Source organism: Pocillopora verrucosa, chromosome 12 (assembly GCF_036669915.1).
Source record: "Pocillopora verrucosa isolate sample1 chromosome 12, ASM3666991v2, whole genome shotgun sequence".
NCBI lineage: Eukaryota > Metazoa > Cnidaria > Anthozoa > Scleractinia > Pocilloporidae > Pocillopora > Pocillopora verrucosa.
The window spans coordinates 12,399,957-12,415,732 of NC_089323.1; the positions used below are offsets into that span (position 1 = coordinate 12,399,957).

A 15,776-nucleotide genomic window follows, 5' to 3' on the forward strand; every position below is an offset into this window, starting at 1 on the left:
TAAAAGTAAAAGATCCCACGAAAGCTGTTCAAACTGCCCAAGACACTTCGTTCTTCTTGTTTATAACGATTCTTTAGGTTTTATACTTAATGGCCAAGGATGTTTCTGTTTGTTGTGCGAAGCTACAAGAGTGGCTCGAAACTTTGCTCCCCACATTCCTTTGATACCTATCTCCTTAAAAATGCATCGATTCTGAGGCAAACAAAGAATGCAATAGTCTATCTCACATTAGGGTCTATCTAAGAGCCGAATACGAAAGAAATAGATGTTTAAGTTGTTTCCACCGAGTGTGGACAAATTCATTTTCAATTCTTGGAAAAGAAGAATTTTGGCACGAACGACGATAAATCAGCTAAAAGCTCAGGCATAATTCTAACTTGTTAGGGAGATGTTGTCAAAAACTAAACGTAGCCGTTCACCGTGCCATTGATTCGACATTGGCACGCCATTTCCAGGGCAGCCAACTTGAAACCAAACCTTTATAAAAGGAGGTCATTCTATGTACTACGAAAATGTTTACGTTTGAAAAAGTAAGCATTAGTTCTAAGCTCTCCTTTTTACCTAAGTTTATATGTATCAGATGTTACATACCTAGTTAGTAATAGACTAATAAAACCTCAACCTCTAAGTACTGTTAAGTGCACTTGCCTCTCCAATTTGATTGCATTTTCTGTCTCCTGTGTGCTCCTTGCAAGAAATGATCAAAGTTTGTGCATAATGACGGTCTTTTAAATATTGTTAAAAGAAAAACAAATTACCAAACAAATATCCTTTATTTTAAGTCCTAGGTGGGACTTTAGACTTCCGCAGTTATTAAAGACTTACTAATTTGGCGGAAAATACTCGTGTCAATACGTGCTATGACCCTCTTATCCTTTTGGTTGGTCTTGCACAGAGTTCGTGGAAACTGGCACGGAATCTGTCATGGTTAATGATTAAGGCGTCGTCTCAAGTAGTCTCTGTTCAGAGCGGCAAAACAAGGTTATAATAGATATTTCCTGATGTTAAATATCATAAATGATATTCTGACCAGCGAATGAAAGGCTAATTAAGAAATGATTCTTGCACGTGGACTACGATTAGAGAACTCGACGGAATTCAAACTCGGTACTTAGATCCAAGCTAAGAAGCCGGATGTTGGGAGAGACCAGCGTTTGGCTGCATAGCAAATATAGCCCAAAAATGACAGATTTCCTTTCGTCTGTTGCACGAATAATGTCATGCAACATATTGATAAATTTTCCCTTCTAGTACATTACGTTATTGCGGTAAACACGAGCGATACACACTCTCTGAACAAATCTCATTTGTTTTCCTGCATTTCTGGACTAAAAACTCTTGAATGCAGGTAATTTGCAAATAACAAACGCCGGAAACCTTGTTTTCCCTCTGCTCGCTTTACGTCAAACGTAAATAGCATCCAGGGGAAGAGTTTTAAACTCTGAAAGGAAGTTTTGAGTGTAAGACGCCAACAAGCTTATCGTAGACTACGGCAAAAGAAACAAACCAAATCATCGGATTGTACTGTTTTGATTCAAAGCTGGATGTTACTTTTAAATTTGGATTTTGAAAATCAAGCTATTTTCACCACTCTGGCCGTTTTTAAAAGTCTTTTATTAGCATTTATCTCGTCCGAAGAGGTTAAATTTACTTCTTAGGTCTCCGTAAGAGTAGATGTAAATTTCTGCTTTAAATCATATCAAGCGAGACTTTTGACTTTATCATTGTTGCAAATCTATCAAAACAGGTTATATTTCAATTTGTCAAAACAAGAAGGCGCCTTCACAGTTGGCTTTCTCTCCCAGTAAGATAGATAAAACCAGTTACTCTTGATTAATATTAAATCGAAAGATTTATACTGGATAACAAAAATTAATCCTTCTTTACTAAGCTTGTTCGGTCAAGATGGCTAGATATTAGCTTGGGTTTTGTTATTGCTGTTGCTGTTACTGTTTTTTATAGCGTTTTTATGGACTATCATAAACATTTTATAGACCATCATGAACATCATGACTGTGGCAACCGATTAAGGGATCAATGCATTCCATATGAATGCCTTTGTAGGTCTTTTTACAATGCACGAGTCGTCAGTAAAGCGATCCACGTATTTGAGAAAGGATTTCTGGGATCGCCATTGGGTAAACATTGCGAGTTGCCGCAAGGAAATAGACGGCGAGAGGCTATTTCAAAGTCCAGAGAGATAATACATGTTTTAACCGCCCCTCCCCCCGCCCCCGCTTTTTCCGAAATGGATTAAGACAATATCTATACGAGAGTAAAGTGTGACCTCAAAAAATTCAAAGTGAGAAATGATTCTGCCGGTTCCTGTAGAACACGGTTTCTGCACATTAATATACTTATCATTTTTGAAATGTTTTATTATCTCCTTGTTGCTTAGTGGCCACCAAATCCCTGCCTGAGGTAATTACGCACCAAAGCTACAGAGAATTCCTTGAAAATCTAAGAAAAATTTATGAAAAAGTCCCAGTTAAGTCTTTTGCTCTCGAGAGGCTGTGAGAATCACGGTCAAGCAATAATTGGAAAATGCTAAAGAGATCATTTGCTAATATTGCTTAGTTGGTGGTCTACTGTTCACTGTATCTTACTTTAATTACCCTGACTTCTGAAGAAAAGATATACTTGTAAAAACTCATCTTTAAATTCAGTTTTTCTCAAAAAAAGAAATCATAAAAATGATAGATATACTTATACTGTTGGTTTTGTACCGTGATATTAACTCAGTTCTTGTCGCAGGAACTTACTATACCGTAGATGTTATCAAGTAGTTGTCACTTTCGTGCACGGTCCTACTTACTTATTCAATCTGTCGTCGTTGACCAACCCTCTGCTACTATTTCCGTTATAGGAAATTGTTATTGTCGCCAGGTTTGGCTTGCGTGTTCTTTGATTAGATATTTTCACGAGAACAGGCTTGGCGTGTGTGTTCTTTGATTAGACACATTGACGAGGTTTTACCCGGTTAGTTCAGTTCAAGTGTAGATTCTACTGCGCCAACTTCTACTCGACATTGGGCCATAGTTTCTCTCTACACTGTTACTCATCTATTCTATCAAGTCAAATTCAGTGCGTGTGCAAACCAAGTAAGTAATCGATTCCTTGTTTTCGGGCTTAGTTCCTGGGCTTTTTCTATTGTTATTCGTTTCAGTTAAGTCTCACTTTATCGCCTGTCAAATGGCCTATATCGTTACTAGATAGCTTAGTTATTTTTTTCTTTGTACGCTCGGAATCATGCATGATTAGGTCCATATCTCCAATATAATATAAGGTCATTTAACATAAGGGTATCGTCCGAGTTAAACAACGTTTAGCTTATTAATCGTTTTCTTGCCTTCCTTACGTTCAATAAAGGTGCCGACTATATTTGACACTTCCATGTTACGGTCGTTATTGCAATGTTAGCGATAGTTCCTTCATTTGCATTATTTTATCTTCGATATGTTATTTACGTTAGCTTCTATTTTGGTTTTTGTATTTCAGTTCGAACTGGCATACGGTTGACATGATACGATTTACTACTACGCTTACAGCACGCGGTTCATTTTAACTGATTTTGTATCTGTCAGCATCGTAGTCAGAAGTTCTTGTCGAGTTCGTTTAACACTATGCACTATTCAACACATGTAACTACTTGGATTTTGTCTGCCACATTCTATCCTTGTAATATACAATACGGACCGGACAGATATTTAGAACAGCAGACTTAAACTATTTTTTCTTTTCAATTTGTAAGAGAGTACAAATAGCGTTTTCTGTTCGTATCTATCCTAGTTTGGGACACATATGCTTTTTCTTTTGTTATGTTTTGATTCGGTTAGTTTTTTTTTGTATTATCAAGAGATGCAAAATAAAGTACTTGTGAAGTTGTTTACCAATTCGTGATAAAATTAGGTTCCCAACTTACAACTCTATACCTTTACAGTCTTAAATGCTTGTCAATCGTGCGTAAGAAGCTTCACTAGCAAATATGAAAATGAATAACCATTGTAGGCTTGAAAACCCTCGAGTATGATAGGTTTTCGAATGACAACGCTATCGCATAGCTATTGACGTAAGTGCATAAATAATGTACCACAGTCTTTATTTCTTCACACGGTAAAACTTGCATATCCTAGGTTACATATTTTGATATAATCTTAAATCGCTTGATTGATAGCCCTAAGATAGTGAAGCTTTATAAAACATCAGAAAGCGTAAAAACTGTAGAAATAAGTGAAAACATTTAGGAACTGCAGCTAGTAGCTTAGAACGTTCCATAAATATAAATTCTTCTGAATTAATTTCGATGTGATGAAAAGGTTATTTTCTAAAATCGCATTTGATCAACTATATATGGTCGAGTGTATAATTTGATCATTTCTTCTTATCTGCGAATTCTTGGCATTTTAAAATCTAGAATTAAAAGGCGTTGAAAATAATACACGTTTTATTTCTTGTCGTACAAATTACTTCTTAACGTTTCAAAACAGCATCAATTGTTCCGGATTTATTTCTTTGTCAGATATTCAAAAACTGAAATCACAGATATTTTGGTTTAATTTGGACAGCAAGCGAAGTAATTTTTTAATTTCAAATCCACAATGAATAGTACGTAAAAAAGAATCAACATCACCATGCATGCAAATAACTGCACTTAATGCCTGGTCGCGAGGGAAGCAGCTTAACGATGGTGTTTCCCCGGTGGAATTCATTCAAATTCAAGGAAGGCCACTCGATCATCAATCTGCCAATCACAATTGTAATAAAAGCGAAGTCGACCGATCAAAGGACGCAGAAATCACTATTTACAAGAACACTTTGCTGTCAGAAAGTTTTAAAAAAATCCACTGGTCTAATTTTCATTTCAGTTGATGTGGGGACGCTGCCCGCGGGACTGTTTGAATCTAATTCTCCCCAATGGATAACTTTTTTGAGCACAATAAGCAGGATCTCTATCCCAAGTACCAAAAATGAGATCTTTGTGAGGATTGAGGGAATCAACGGAAACAGTTGCATCTGCTTAAAAAATGATAATAATGAATACCAAAATTCCATAATGTTAGGATTAAGGTAACACCTCAAACTCGATAGCTACGCCAATCGACGAAGTAGGGCAGATATCCAAATACAAAAATATCTGGCAAAATAATAAATACTCAAATTTTATGATTTTGGTAAAGCCGAGTTCAATGAATTTTCTATCTCAAGCAGCTTAAGAAAACTATTTACGGAGGAGCGTGGACTAAACTAGGTATGGGCAGAATTAACAGCAAAACACAGTCAAACGCGCATACACTAGAACGAACCATTCTTTGTAGATTGCGTGGAGTTGGGAGAAGGGATTGAATTAAAAATCAGTTTTCCATAGGATTCAAGTTGTCACTAACTTGTTAATTTGCTAAGTTTGATGTGGATAAAAATCAGCTTAAGCAGCTTTTCTGAAGAAACAAATTTAAAATCGTTTTTAGCAAAACAGCTTTTAAGCTTTGGTGTCAATGGGGCAGTAGACGTCGATAGGGAGGTAACACATAAAAAGCGAACGATGAATGTTTAAAAAGACGGTTTACTTACCTGTCATATTGCCAATGTACAGGCGGTAGTCAGCCGTCGCGTTCCCAATCCCAAACCATCCATACTCAGCGTGAACAGTTTGGCGCGTAGTTACCCCCAGATCTATTCGAAGCATGTTCTTTGTTTTGTTTTGTGTCAGACGGTTTATCTTGTCCAGTCCGAGCCAAAATTCACCGAGCAAGTTACCGAAGCCACATTTGTAGTCATTCCAGGTGCGGTTAAAATCAACGGAGCCATCCATTCTCTTCTGAAAGACTGTCCATCCTCCACCGGAAGTAGTTTGGTCACTTTTTACATTAAAGGCGCCTAAGCCATCTGGGTCGATTGTATAAACACCGCTGATCCTTTGACCGGAATAGTAGAGCTCAACGCAGTTCTTAGCTGTTAATGAAATACAAGGGAATAACAGTTTGTATTCTCTTGAAAAATAATAATAAAAATATAAATTAGTAAATTTTAATAAAGGTAGTAAAACACATGAACGAAGAGGAATCGTGCTTACATCTCGCCAATGTTTTGTTCTCCTTAACCGCAAATCGAACTTGGGTGACTTCCTTCATTATTTTTTTCAAACAGACTGCAGTGTTCTTTTGGCCATCTATTGGGGATGCCCGCGTTGATGGTAGAATTTGATAAGTCACAGAGAGTGCCAGAAAAAGTAGAGCAGAACCTGAAGGATAGAAATCTTATTACATGATGTGAGTTCACTGGTTAGCGCCGATCGAGGATTAGTAAGGGGGGTCGGATTAATATTCGCTGAATAAATAGAGTCCTTGGAAGAGTAAATACATAGCATGCTCCCCAGAAATTGTTGAAATTTAGTTCGTCAGAAAGGTGATTAATTAGCGTTTTAAGGGACAACTGTCAAAATCTGCACTTTCTTGAAAAGTTTTTCATGGATGATAGAAGATGAAGGTAAAAGATGATAGAAAAAGAGAGATGAAGATGGTTGAAGGTGAATGACGGTAGATGAGGGGAGAATAAGGTAAGTGAACGGAAATTAGGGTAGATAAGGGTAGATGACGGTAGATAAAGTTAAATAAATGCAAAGTCTGGTACATTCAGGAAAATAAAATGAGGTGAAGGTGCTTGAAGGTAGAATAGGGCCAATGAAGGTAAATGATGGTGTACTTAGGAGATGAAAGTAAATGAAGGAAGTTGAAGGTTAATTGATTCGAAGTTAGATAAAGTTAGAAGAAGGTATATAAAAGTAGATGAAGATGAATGTTGGTAGAAGAAGGAAAATGAAAATGAAGATAATTGAAGGTAGATAAAAGTAAATGAAGATAGATGAAGGTGAATGAAGGTTTAAGATGGTAGATAAGACAGATAAAGGTAGATGAAGGAAGATGAAGTTATCTGAAGGTTAACGATGGCGGATGAAAATGGACGTGGGTAAATGAAGATAGTAGCTGAAGGAGGATGAGGATAAATGAAAGTAGCTGAAGAACAATGAAGGAGATAAAAGGAGAAGGAAGATAGATCAGGGTACATCAAGATAGACAAAGGCAAATGAAGGTCTTTGAAGGTAAAGAATGGTAGATGAAAGTAGACTACGTTAGATGAAGGTAGATGAAAGCAGCGGAAGGAAGATGAAGATAAATGATTGTAATTTTAGGTTGATGAAGGTGGATGAGGCCAAAAGAAGATAGATGAAGGACAAGGTAGAGCATTGAAGGATAAAAAGGTAAATGAGATAAGAACATGGTGAATTAAGGTAGATGAAGTTAGCTGAAGAAAATTAAGGTAGATTAGGGTAGATGACGGTAAATAAAGGCAAAAGACGTGGATAAAGGACAATGAGGCAGTGTATGGTAAAATAAATGAGACGAAGATAATTCAAGGCGCTCAACGCTTGTTTTTTCAGCAAAATGGTGGAAGATAATTCTCATATTTAACAACAACAGACCAGTCTTAAAATAAAATACAAGCTTTAGAAAGGCAGTATTCGTATAGGAAGAGATGGATTGAAAAGGACTGAAACATTCTTTTCTATTGTTAGACTGATTATATTTGTTTATCTTTTTTCTAGAAGAGCATCAAAAAAAAATTCCGATACGTTTGAAGGCGACTTCTTTTTCATGCAACGCTATTGATAATATAAGGTATGCTCTTCGAGTCTTCTTGTTGCATTGCAAGATGAGCGTTGCATATAAACCCCATAGGCTAGTTGCTGGAAGAACTGATCCCCTCCAGGTAAAAAAATGTTTCATGAGAAGTCCTACATTCGGATATGTGAGAATTGGATCCAAGCACCACAATTTTCTAGCTTGATGTCACATACCTACTCCTTGTTGAACGCCTCTCATGATAATTCTATTGGTGATGTATGCACCACGATGTCTAAATGTAATATTTGAAGAGAAATAGAGAAACTCTACCGAAGATATGGCAGGCAAGGTTTCCTAAAGACTAACTGAGTCTCTATCTGCCCCTGAGTTTTTAATTACCTGAGTGCATGCGCACATGTTTTATGCCCAAAAATCGTGAAAGTAAAGTACTTATGTGATCGCTAGAGACAGCTCTAATGGAATTAATTCTAGAATTCGAGAATTTTCGTCATATACATCAACTTAATGAAAACGCCCACTGGTTGAGGTAGCCTTTCAAAAGTCATGCAGAGCTGGGGAAACTGAGTTGGAAATGACACCGCACTTCCGCGACTTTGAAAGAAGACATGTTTTAAGGGTCAATCTTTGTATGAAGATACGCGAGTTCATAAGAATTGATGTTTAAATTGTAGTAGTTAACATTTCACATACCGTAATGCAAAAGAGTAAACCACTGATTCTTCTTGTGAGTTATTTTACATATTCATCGCATACTACGTTAGAGGCCTAAGAGTAAACGATTTCATTTTTTCAGTTGCATAAAAAGCTATGAATATGGAATTAGATTCCTTCTATGACTGTTCGTGATTGAAATGGGAAGGAGTGATATTACCGTCTTATCAATTTCAGTTGACCCCAAGAAATTCTATGAATGGGGTAACATTCTCAAGAAACCGCGGTACTGCCTCGGTGGGGGAGAATAACAAGGTAATTTGGTATTATCAGCTACGTTGATTACCTAATATATCCTGTTTGTTATCAAACAAAACCCTTAAATACGGATGAAAAGCACCAGTTGCACTTTTAAGATTCATTGGCTATATTTAAAGCAGTTAAGCGAATGACAACCTGAAATCTTCTGAAAACAGGTACTTTCTTAAATCACTTAAAGGTAAGTGAGTGAGAAATGCCTCTGCAGAGATATCAACTTCTTGAGATTTATAATCTCACCAGGCCCCACTTTCGAACCAGCCTGATTTGACCCACCCACGAAGGGGTTCTATAATTTCAATTGCAAAAGTACAAGTACAAGTTACTTTAAGTCACCAAAATCAGAAAGTTTAAGTGAGTTACGAAACAGTTTCCGCCAGTAGGGGAGAATTACATGACAAGGCTTTTGAATCAGGAACAGTCCGCTCGCACTTTTTTAAAAACGTTCGAAATGGTTTAACCATTAGCCGTTTAACGGAAAAATGATATTGGAAAATTTCAAGTCTTGTCTTGCCTTGTGGCCGATGCGGTTACGACTGTATTCCATACCGACACTAAAAACAAAGATATTTGGCGCTGGTCCCAATGAGACCAAATCCCCCTACGGGTGGTTTTTCTATTTGCACGTAGGATCAGTTGACGAACAGTGAATACTTTTAGAACTAATTTTTAACCTTGCTCTGTTATATGCGAACATCTTTTGCCAGTGGCCAGCCTTAACAACAATTTTTTTTTAATTGTGCAGATGTTTTTCTCAAATGACTAACTGACTGCGTCATCAAAAAACGACCAGAGATTCGTTTACATCATTCTATTAACTCGTACGATAGTGAGGTAAAACTGTCATTCAAAATTAAACTGCGTTACTTAAATTGCGTTTCTTCACGTATCCGCCATTAAGCAAATGCTGTAAGCTCTTTAGTGATCTCTTTGGCTTTAAAGAGATGTCCCCCGTTGATTTGTTTTCAGAGAAACCCTATGCCTTTTTTACTCGATTATAAATCAGCTTTGATAAAGTGAAAGTGGATATCTTGTGACGATATATCATGGCTTACTCAGATTCTCATGGAGCGTATAAAATGAGTTTGACTCATTGATAGTCAGGCGGCCAAGCAATCACATCATCAATCACTACTCACTCACCTACTCACTCGCTCACTCACTCGCTCAATTCATCAATCAATCAATGAATCAATGGATGGGTCCAGAGATACGTTACACCCATTGAATATCACATTTGTGACCGCAAGGAAATTGACCGGCGGATTTGTGTGCGTGTTATCGGAAATACAATGTTACTTATTAATATATATTCCTTACTGCTGCAAGCTACCGACATATATCTGTCTTATACGGCATTTTTGACCCAAAAAAATATCAGGTATATATATTATTCACAAAATTAGCACCCATTTCTCCTTCAGAGCTGAGATTTAATTCAAAAGCTACATTTAGTTTTGAGTGTATAATTTCGTTTCTTTTATTATTTTATCACACGCTTACATGTCGATGTCTTCCCTGTCCCGTAGTTTCGACATGTTTATTATTAGCTGATGATTAATCAAACACAGTCTTCAGATCAGAGCGATGGACGAAGGGCTAACGCTCGAAACGTCAGCTTTTTTACCCTTTACGGTGGCTAATTTACGTTTTCAACTCAGTTGTTAACACTAAATTACCTGCTATACTCTCCCACCGACCCAGCACCACAGTTTCTTTAGAAACTGACCCCTTTATTCATTTAGCTAATCAGTTGAGTATGATTTAATCCTTTCAGATATGAATTCGAATTCCGAAGTTGTTTAGGTTTAAACTGGCGGGATGAGTTTCCGACTTCTGACAGCCTCGTCTAACTTCTTTAGGTGGATGTGCTTACTTTGAGTACTGACCTTGCTTTGGACTTACACGAAAGCTCATGTTTTGGCTAACGCAAACGGTTTTGCTGCGGTGTTCAGGTCAAGATTAGAGCAAAAAATTCCATAGCATTTTATTCCTTCGCACTATGTGCGGCGAAGGTTCCCCTCGGTCATTGTTCTAGAGTTTCGTTCCTGTAGAGAAATTCCTGTATTAAACAAAAAGCTAACTTTTGGCGAAAGAATTAGCTGTGTCACGAGGCATCAAAAGTCTTCACCAAGAAATCATCGGGTGGTTTCACTGCAAGTCGCTCCTTTCCTCAGAGATTGCAAAGGCAGAGGCTATCGTCACGATCGTCGAGCCGGCCAAATCGAACGGAAAACGAGTGAGTTTAAAGTCATCTGATTCAAGTTAATGTCAAATAGGGATTGTGGAAAATCTATCAAAACATGTTATATTTCAATTTGTTAAAAGAAGAAAGCGCCCTCACAGTTGGCTTTCTCTCGTAGCGGACATAAAACCAGTTACTCTCGATTAATATTAAATTCAAAGATGTATACTAGATAACAAAACTTAATCCTGTGTTACCAAGTTTGTTCGGTCAAGATGGCTAAACAATAGCTTGGGTTTTTGTTGTTGTTGTTGTTGTTTTTTACGTTTTTATGGACCATCATGACCGTGGTAACCAATTAAGCGAACAATGCATCCAACATGAATGCCTTTGTAGGCCTTTTTACAATGCACAAGCCGTTAGTAAAAAGATCCTCGTATTTTAGAAATTTCTGGGATCGCCACTAGGTAGAATTGTCAGTAGAATTGTATATTGGATCCAGAGAACCGAGTAACTAAAGTGCCTATGACACGAATTATCAACAAACTCTATTGAGAGCTGTGATACATCGTATTCAAGTAATAGATAACAAATGGAAGTTGCGAGTATGAAGATTTCAACGAAGACTGACAAAGACGGTTTCTCGCCCGCGGTTTTCAGGTCAAGATTAGAGCAAAAAATTCCATAGCATTTTATTCCTTCGCACTCGGTCATTTCTCTAGAGTTTCGTTGCTGTAGAGAAATTCCTTTAGTAAACCAAAAGCTAACTTTTGACGAAATAATTAGCCGTATCTTGAGGCACCCAAAGTTTTCACCGAGAAGTCATCGGGTAATTTCACTGCTAGTCGCTTCTTTCCTCAGAGATTGCAAAGGCAGAGGCTATTCTTGCAATCATCGAGCCGGCCAACCGAACTGAAAACAAGTGAGTTTATAGTCATCTGATTCAAGTTAATGTCAAATAGAGATTGTTGAAAATCTATCAAAACATGTTTTATTTCAATCTGTCAAAACGAGGAAGCGCCTTCACAGTTGGCTTTCTCTCCCAGCGGAGATAAAACCAGTTACTCTCGATTAATATTAAAGCGAACGATTTACACTGGGTAACAAAACTTAATTCTTGTTACCAAGCTTGTTCGGTCAAGATGGCAAGATATTAGCTTGGGTTTGCTGTTGTTGTTGTTGCTGTTGTTGTTTTTACGTTTTTATGGACCATCATAAACATGTTTGCGTTTTTATGGACCATCATGACTGTGGCAACCAATTAAGCGATCAATGCATCCCACATGAATGCCTTTGTAGGCCTTTTTACAATGCACGAGTCGTTAGTAAAGAGATTCCAGTATTTTAGAAAGGATTTCTGGGATCGCCACTGGGTAAACATTGTGAGTTACCACAATTAAGGAAATACACGGGGAGAGGATGTTTCAACGTCCAGAGAGATAATATATGTTTTACCCACCCGCTTTTTCCGAAATGGATTAAGACAACATCTATACGAGGGAGCAGTGATAGCCGTGATAATCCTTTTATCGGCCTTTTCCTCTCAAGATCTCATAAGAAATTCTCCTTACTGGCTGCCGTTCAATTATTATGATGTTTTTAAAGAATTTTGTATTGTATCAACTTCAGTAGATAATTCCCTTATTGATATTTCTCGATATTCTCAAAACTCTAGTCTGCTTGATGTTGTGTTGATGCTGTTAGAAGAAATTTTGCCTTGAAGCGGCTTAAAAGTGGCAGCAACCCGTTTACGTAATGGATCGGAAATTCAACGACTTCATTCTGGCCGCAAGTCAACCAACAAAGGCGATCCGACCGAAAGGTTAAATCCAATAAACATGACAGTTAAGATTTATCGAAGATTATTTAAACTGTTTCAATTTCTCTCAACATGAAAGACGTTAGTCAATAATAAGAAACGAAAAAAAGTGTTTCTGCGCATTTTTAAACAAAACTATTGGCTTTGTATTTTAGAGATTTTAAATTGAGAGGGAAACAAATAAAAAAACCTTACTTCAGTGTCTCTAAGTAGCTTAATGATCAGTCACCATCTTTTTTGAAGAGTCCGGCCATATAACACTTTGTGTAAGATTTATGACGAGTTTTCCATGTTCGGTATTCGCTATTCGTACTACTCCGTGACTTTTAGAGAGAAATTTAAGACTTTTTCACCGTCGAGTTTGATCGATTTGCAGCTTCATCAGATGTTAAAGCAGTGCACAGACAATTAAGGGTCAAAGTACATACTTTTCCTTGCCATACCGAAATCAACTTTTAATCCTTCTTTATCCAGGGTTTCATTGACAATTCGTAAAAGGTTAAAAATTGCATTTTCCGTTCATATCTATCCAAGTTTGGGACATATATGTTTTTCGTTTCGTTTTGTTTTGCTCTGTTTTGTTTTGTTTGTTTTTTTTTTGTGTTAACAAGATATGCAAAATAACGTACTTGTGAAGTTGGGATAAAATTATGTTCCCAACTTACATTAGTCTGGAGCATGGACCTCGATACCTTTACAGTCAATCGAACATTTTTTCTTGAGCAGCTACTTTTGCTAGGGGCAGTTAATCCTTGAAGTCAGTCCGAGTGAATCGAATTATGTCGATTGTCGATCAGTTACATTGAATTGTTACCAGCTATGCTGGCGCTAGTTTCTTCCCATTTTCGGTAACGACATTTTCCTGGATGTTGCCGTGTGACGTTGCTACAGATTTTTATCTTTACTCTTTGCAATTTTGAATGAACACCATACACAGAATAAGACCTTGTTTGTGCTTATTTTCAGTTGCACTAAAAGTAAATGATCCCATGAATGGTGTTCAAACTGCCCAAGACACTCTTTTTTTCTTGTTTATAGCGATTCTTTAGGTTTAATATTTAATAGCCGAGGGTGTTTATGTTTGTCGTGCGAAGCTACAAGAATGGCTCGAAATTTTGCCCCCCACATTCCGTTGATACATATTTCCTTAAAAATGCATCGATTCTGAGGCAAACAGAGAGTACAATAGTTTGTCTTGCATTAAGGTCTATCTAAGAGCCGAATACGTAACAAATGGATGTTTAAGTTGTTGCCACCGAATGTATGACAAATTCGTTTAGAATTCTTGGAAAAGACAAATTTTGGCGCGAACGACGATGAATCGGCAAAAAGCTCAGGCATAATTTTGACTTGTTAGGGAGACATTTTCAAAAACTGAATGTAGATGTCGACCGTGCCACTTACTCGACATTGACAAGCCATTTCCAGGGCAGCCAACTTGAAACTAAACCCATGTAAAAGGAGTTTATTCTATGTGCTTGAAAAAATAAGCATTGGGTCTAAGCTCCCTTTTTTACCTAAGTTTATATGCACCAGATGTTACATACCTATTCCTCAGGGATTGCCCCCTCATTGTAAATCTTCGGATGTTGTCCGAAACGTTAGTTAGAAAGGCTTCAGAGGAACAACTATTTCCTAACAACCAGTTAGCAAATAGACTAAAAGAACCTCTAAGCACTGTTAAGTGCACTTGCCTCTCCAATTTGATTGCTTCTCCGTCTCTGCGTGCTCCCTGCAAGAACTGATCAAAGTTTGTGCATGATGAAGGTATTTTAAATGTTTGCCAAAAGAAAAAAAAATACCAGACAAATTTCCTTTATTTTAAGTCCTACGTGGGACTCTAGACTTCCGCAATTGATTAAGTCCTATTAATTTTGCGGAAAATTCTCTACGTACTACGACCATCCTATTCCCTGGCTTGGTCTTGCTCTGAGTTCGTGCAAACTCGCCCAGAATCTGTCATGGATAATTACCAAAAGAAAAAAATACCAGACAAATTTCCTTTATTTTGAGTCCTACGTGGGACTTTAGACTTCCACAATTATTTAAGACTTAATTTAGCGGAAAATGCTCTACGTACTATGATCATCCTATCCCCTGGCTTAGTCTTGCTCAGAAATGTTAATTAGAAAGGCTTCAGAGAAACAACTACTACCTAACAACCAGTTAGCAAATAGACTAAAAGAACCTCTAAGTACTGTCAAGTACACTTGCCTCTCCAATTTGATCGCTTTTCCGTCTCTGCGTGCTCTCAGCAAGAACTGATAAAGGTTTGTGCGTAATGACGTTCTTTTAAATGTTTGCCAAAAGAAAAAAAAATTTTTAGACAAATTTCCATTATTTTAAGTCCTACGTGGGACTCTAGACTTCCGCAATTATTTAAGTCCTATTAATTTTGCGGAAAATGCTCTACGTACTACGACCATCCTATTCCCTGGCTTGGTCTTGCTCTGAGTTCGTGCAAACTCGCCCGGAATCTGTCATGGTTAATTACGGCGTCGTTTCAGGTAGTCTCTGTTCGGAGGTTCGAAGCATCAAAACAAGGTTATAATAGATATTTCCTGATGTTAAATATCATAAATGATATTCTGACCAGCGAATGAAAGGCTAATTAAGAAATGATTTTTGCACGTGGGCTGCGATTAGAGAACCCGACGGAATTCAAACTCGTGGTGGTACCAAGATCCAAGCTAAGAAGCCACTGAAATGGTGGGAGAGACCAGCGTATGGCTGCATAGCAAATATTTTAAAGCAGTCATCACATGATAAGTCAGTGCCCCAAGAATGACAAATCTCCTTTCGTTAGTTGTACGATTAATGTCATGCGACTTATTGATAAATTTTTCCTTCTAGTGCGGTACGTTATTGTAGTAAACGGAAGCGATACACATTCTCTAAACTAATCGTATTAGTTCTTTTTACAATTTTGGACTACATATGACTACGTATGAAATCTCAAACTTACGCATCTTTAACCCTTGCGTAAAGAAACGTAAATGTAGAGCCTCTTCCTTACGGACAAGTTCCGCCTTCCGTAAAGATAGCGCATTACGTTGATGTTGTCACGAGCTCACATTTTTTATGGCCTGATTAGCAAAAGGAATGTTGCCAAAAAATTCAGAAAACTGCAAAATGACAAATGGGCATGTAAATATTGCCTATT

General features: G+C 37.4%; 1 protein-coding gene across 1 annotated transcript; it reads right to left on the reverse strand.

Annotated features, from left to right (window-relative positions):
* Positions 1–5,379: 5,379 nt before the first annotated feature.
* LOC136277188 (fibroleukin-like) lies at positions 5,380–6,128 on the reverse strand. Its single transcript, XM_066158879.1, has 3 exons — positions 6,071–6,128; positions 5,569–5,949; positions 5,380–5,435 (listed from the first exon to the last, which is right to left on the reverse strand). The coding sequence occupies exons 1-3, from the start codon at positions 6,126–6,128 to the stop codon at positions 5,380–5,382; spliced, it is 495 nt and encodes a 164-aa protein (XP_066014976.1).
* Between the last annotated feature and the right edge of the window lie 9,648 nt (positions 6,129–15,776).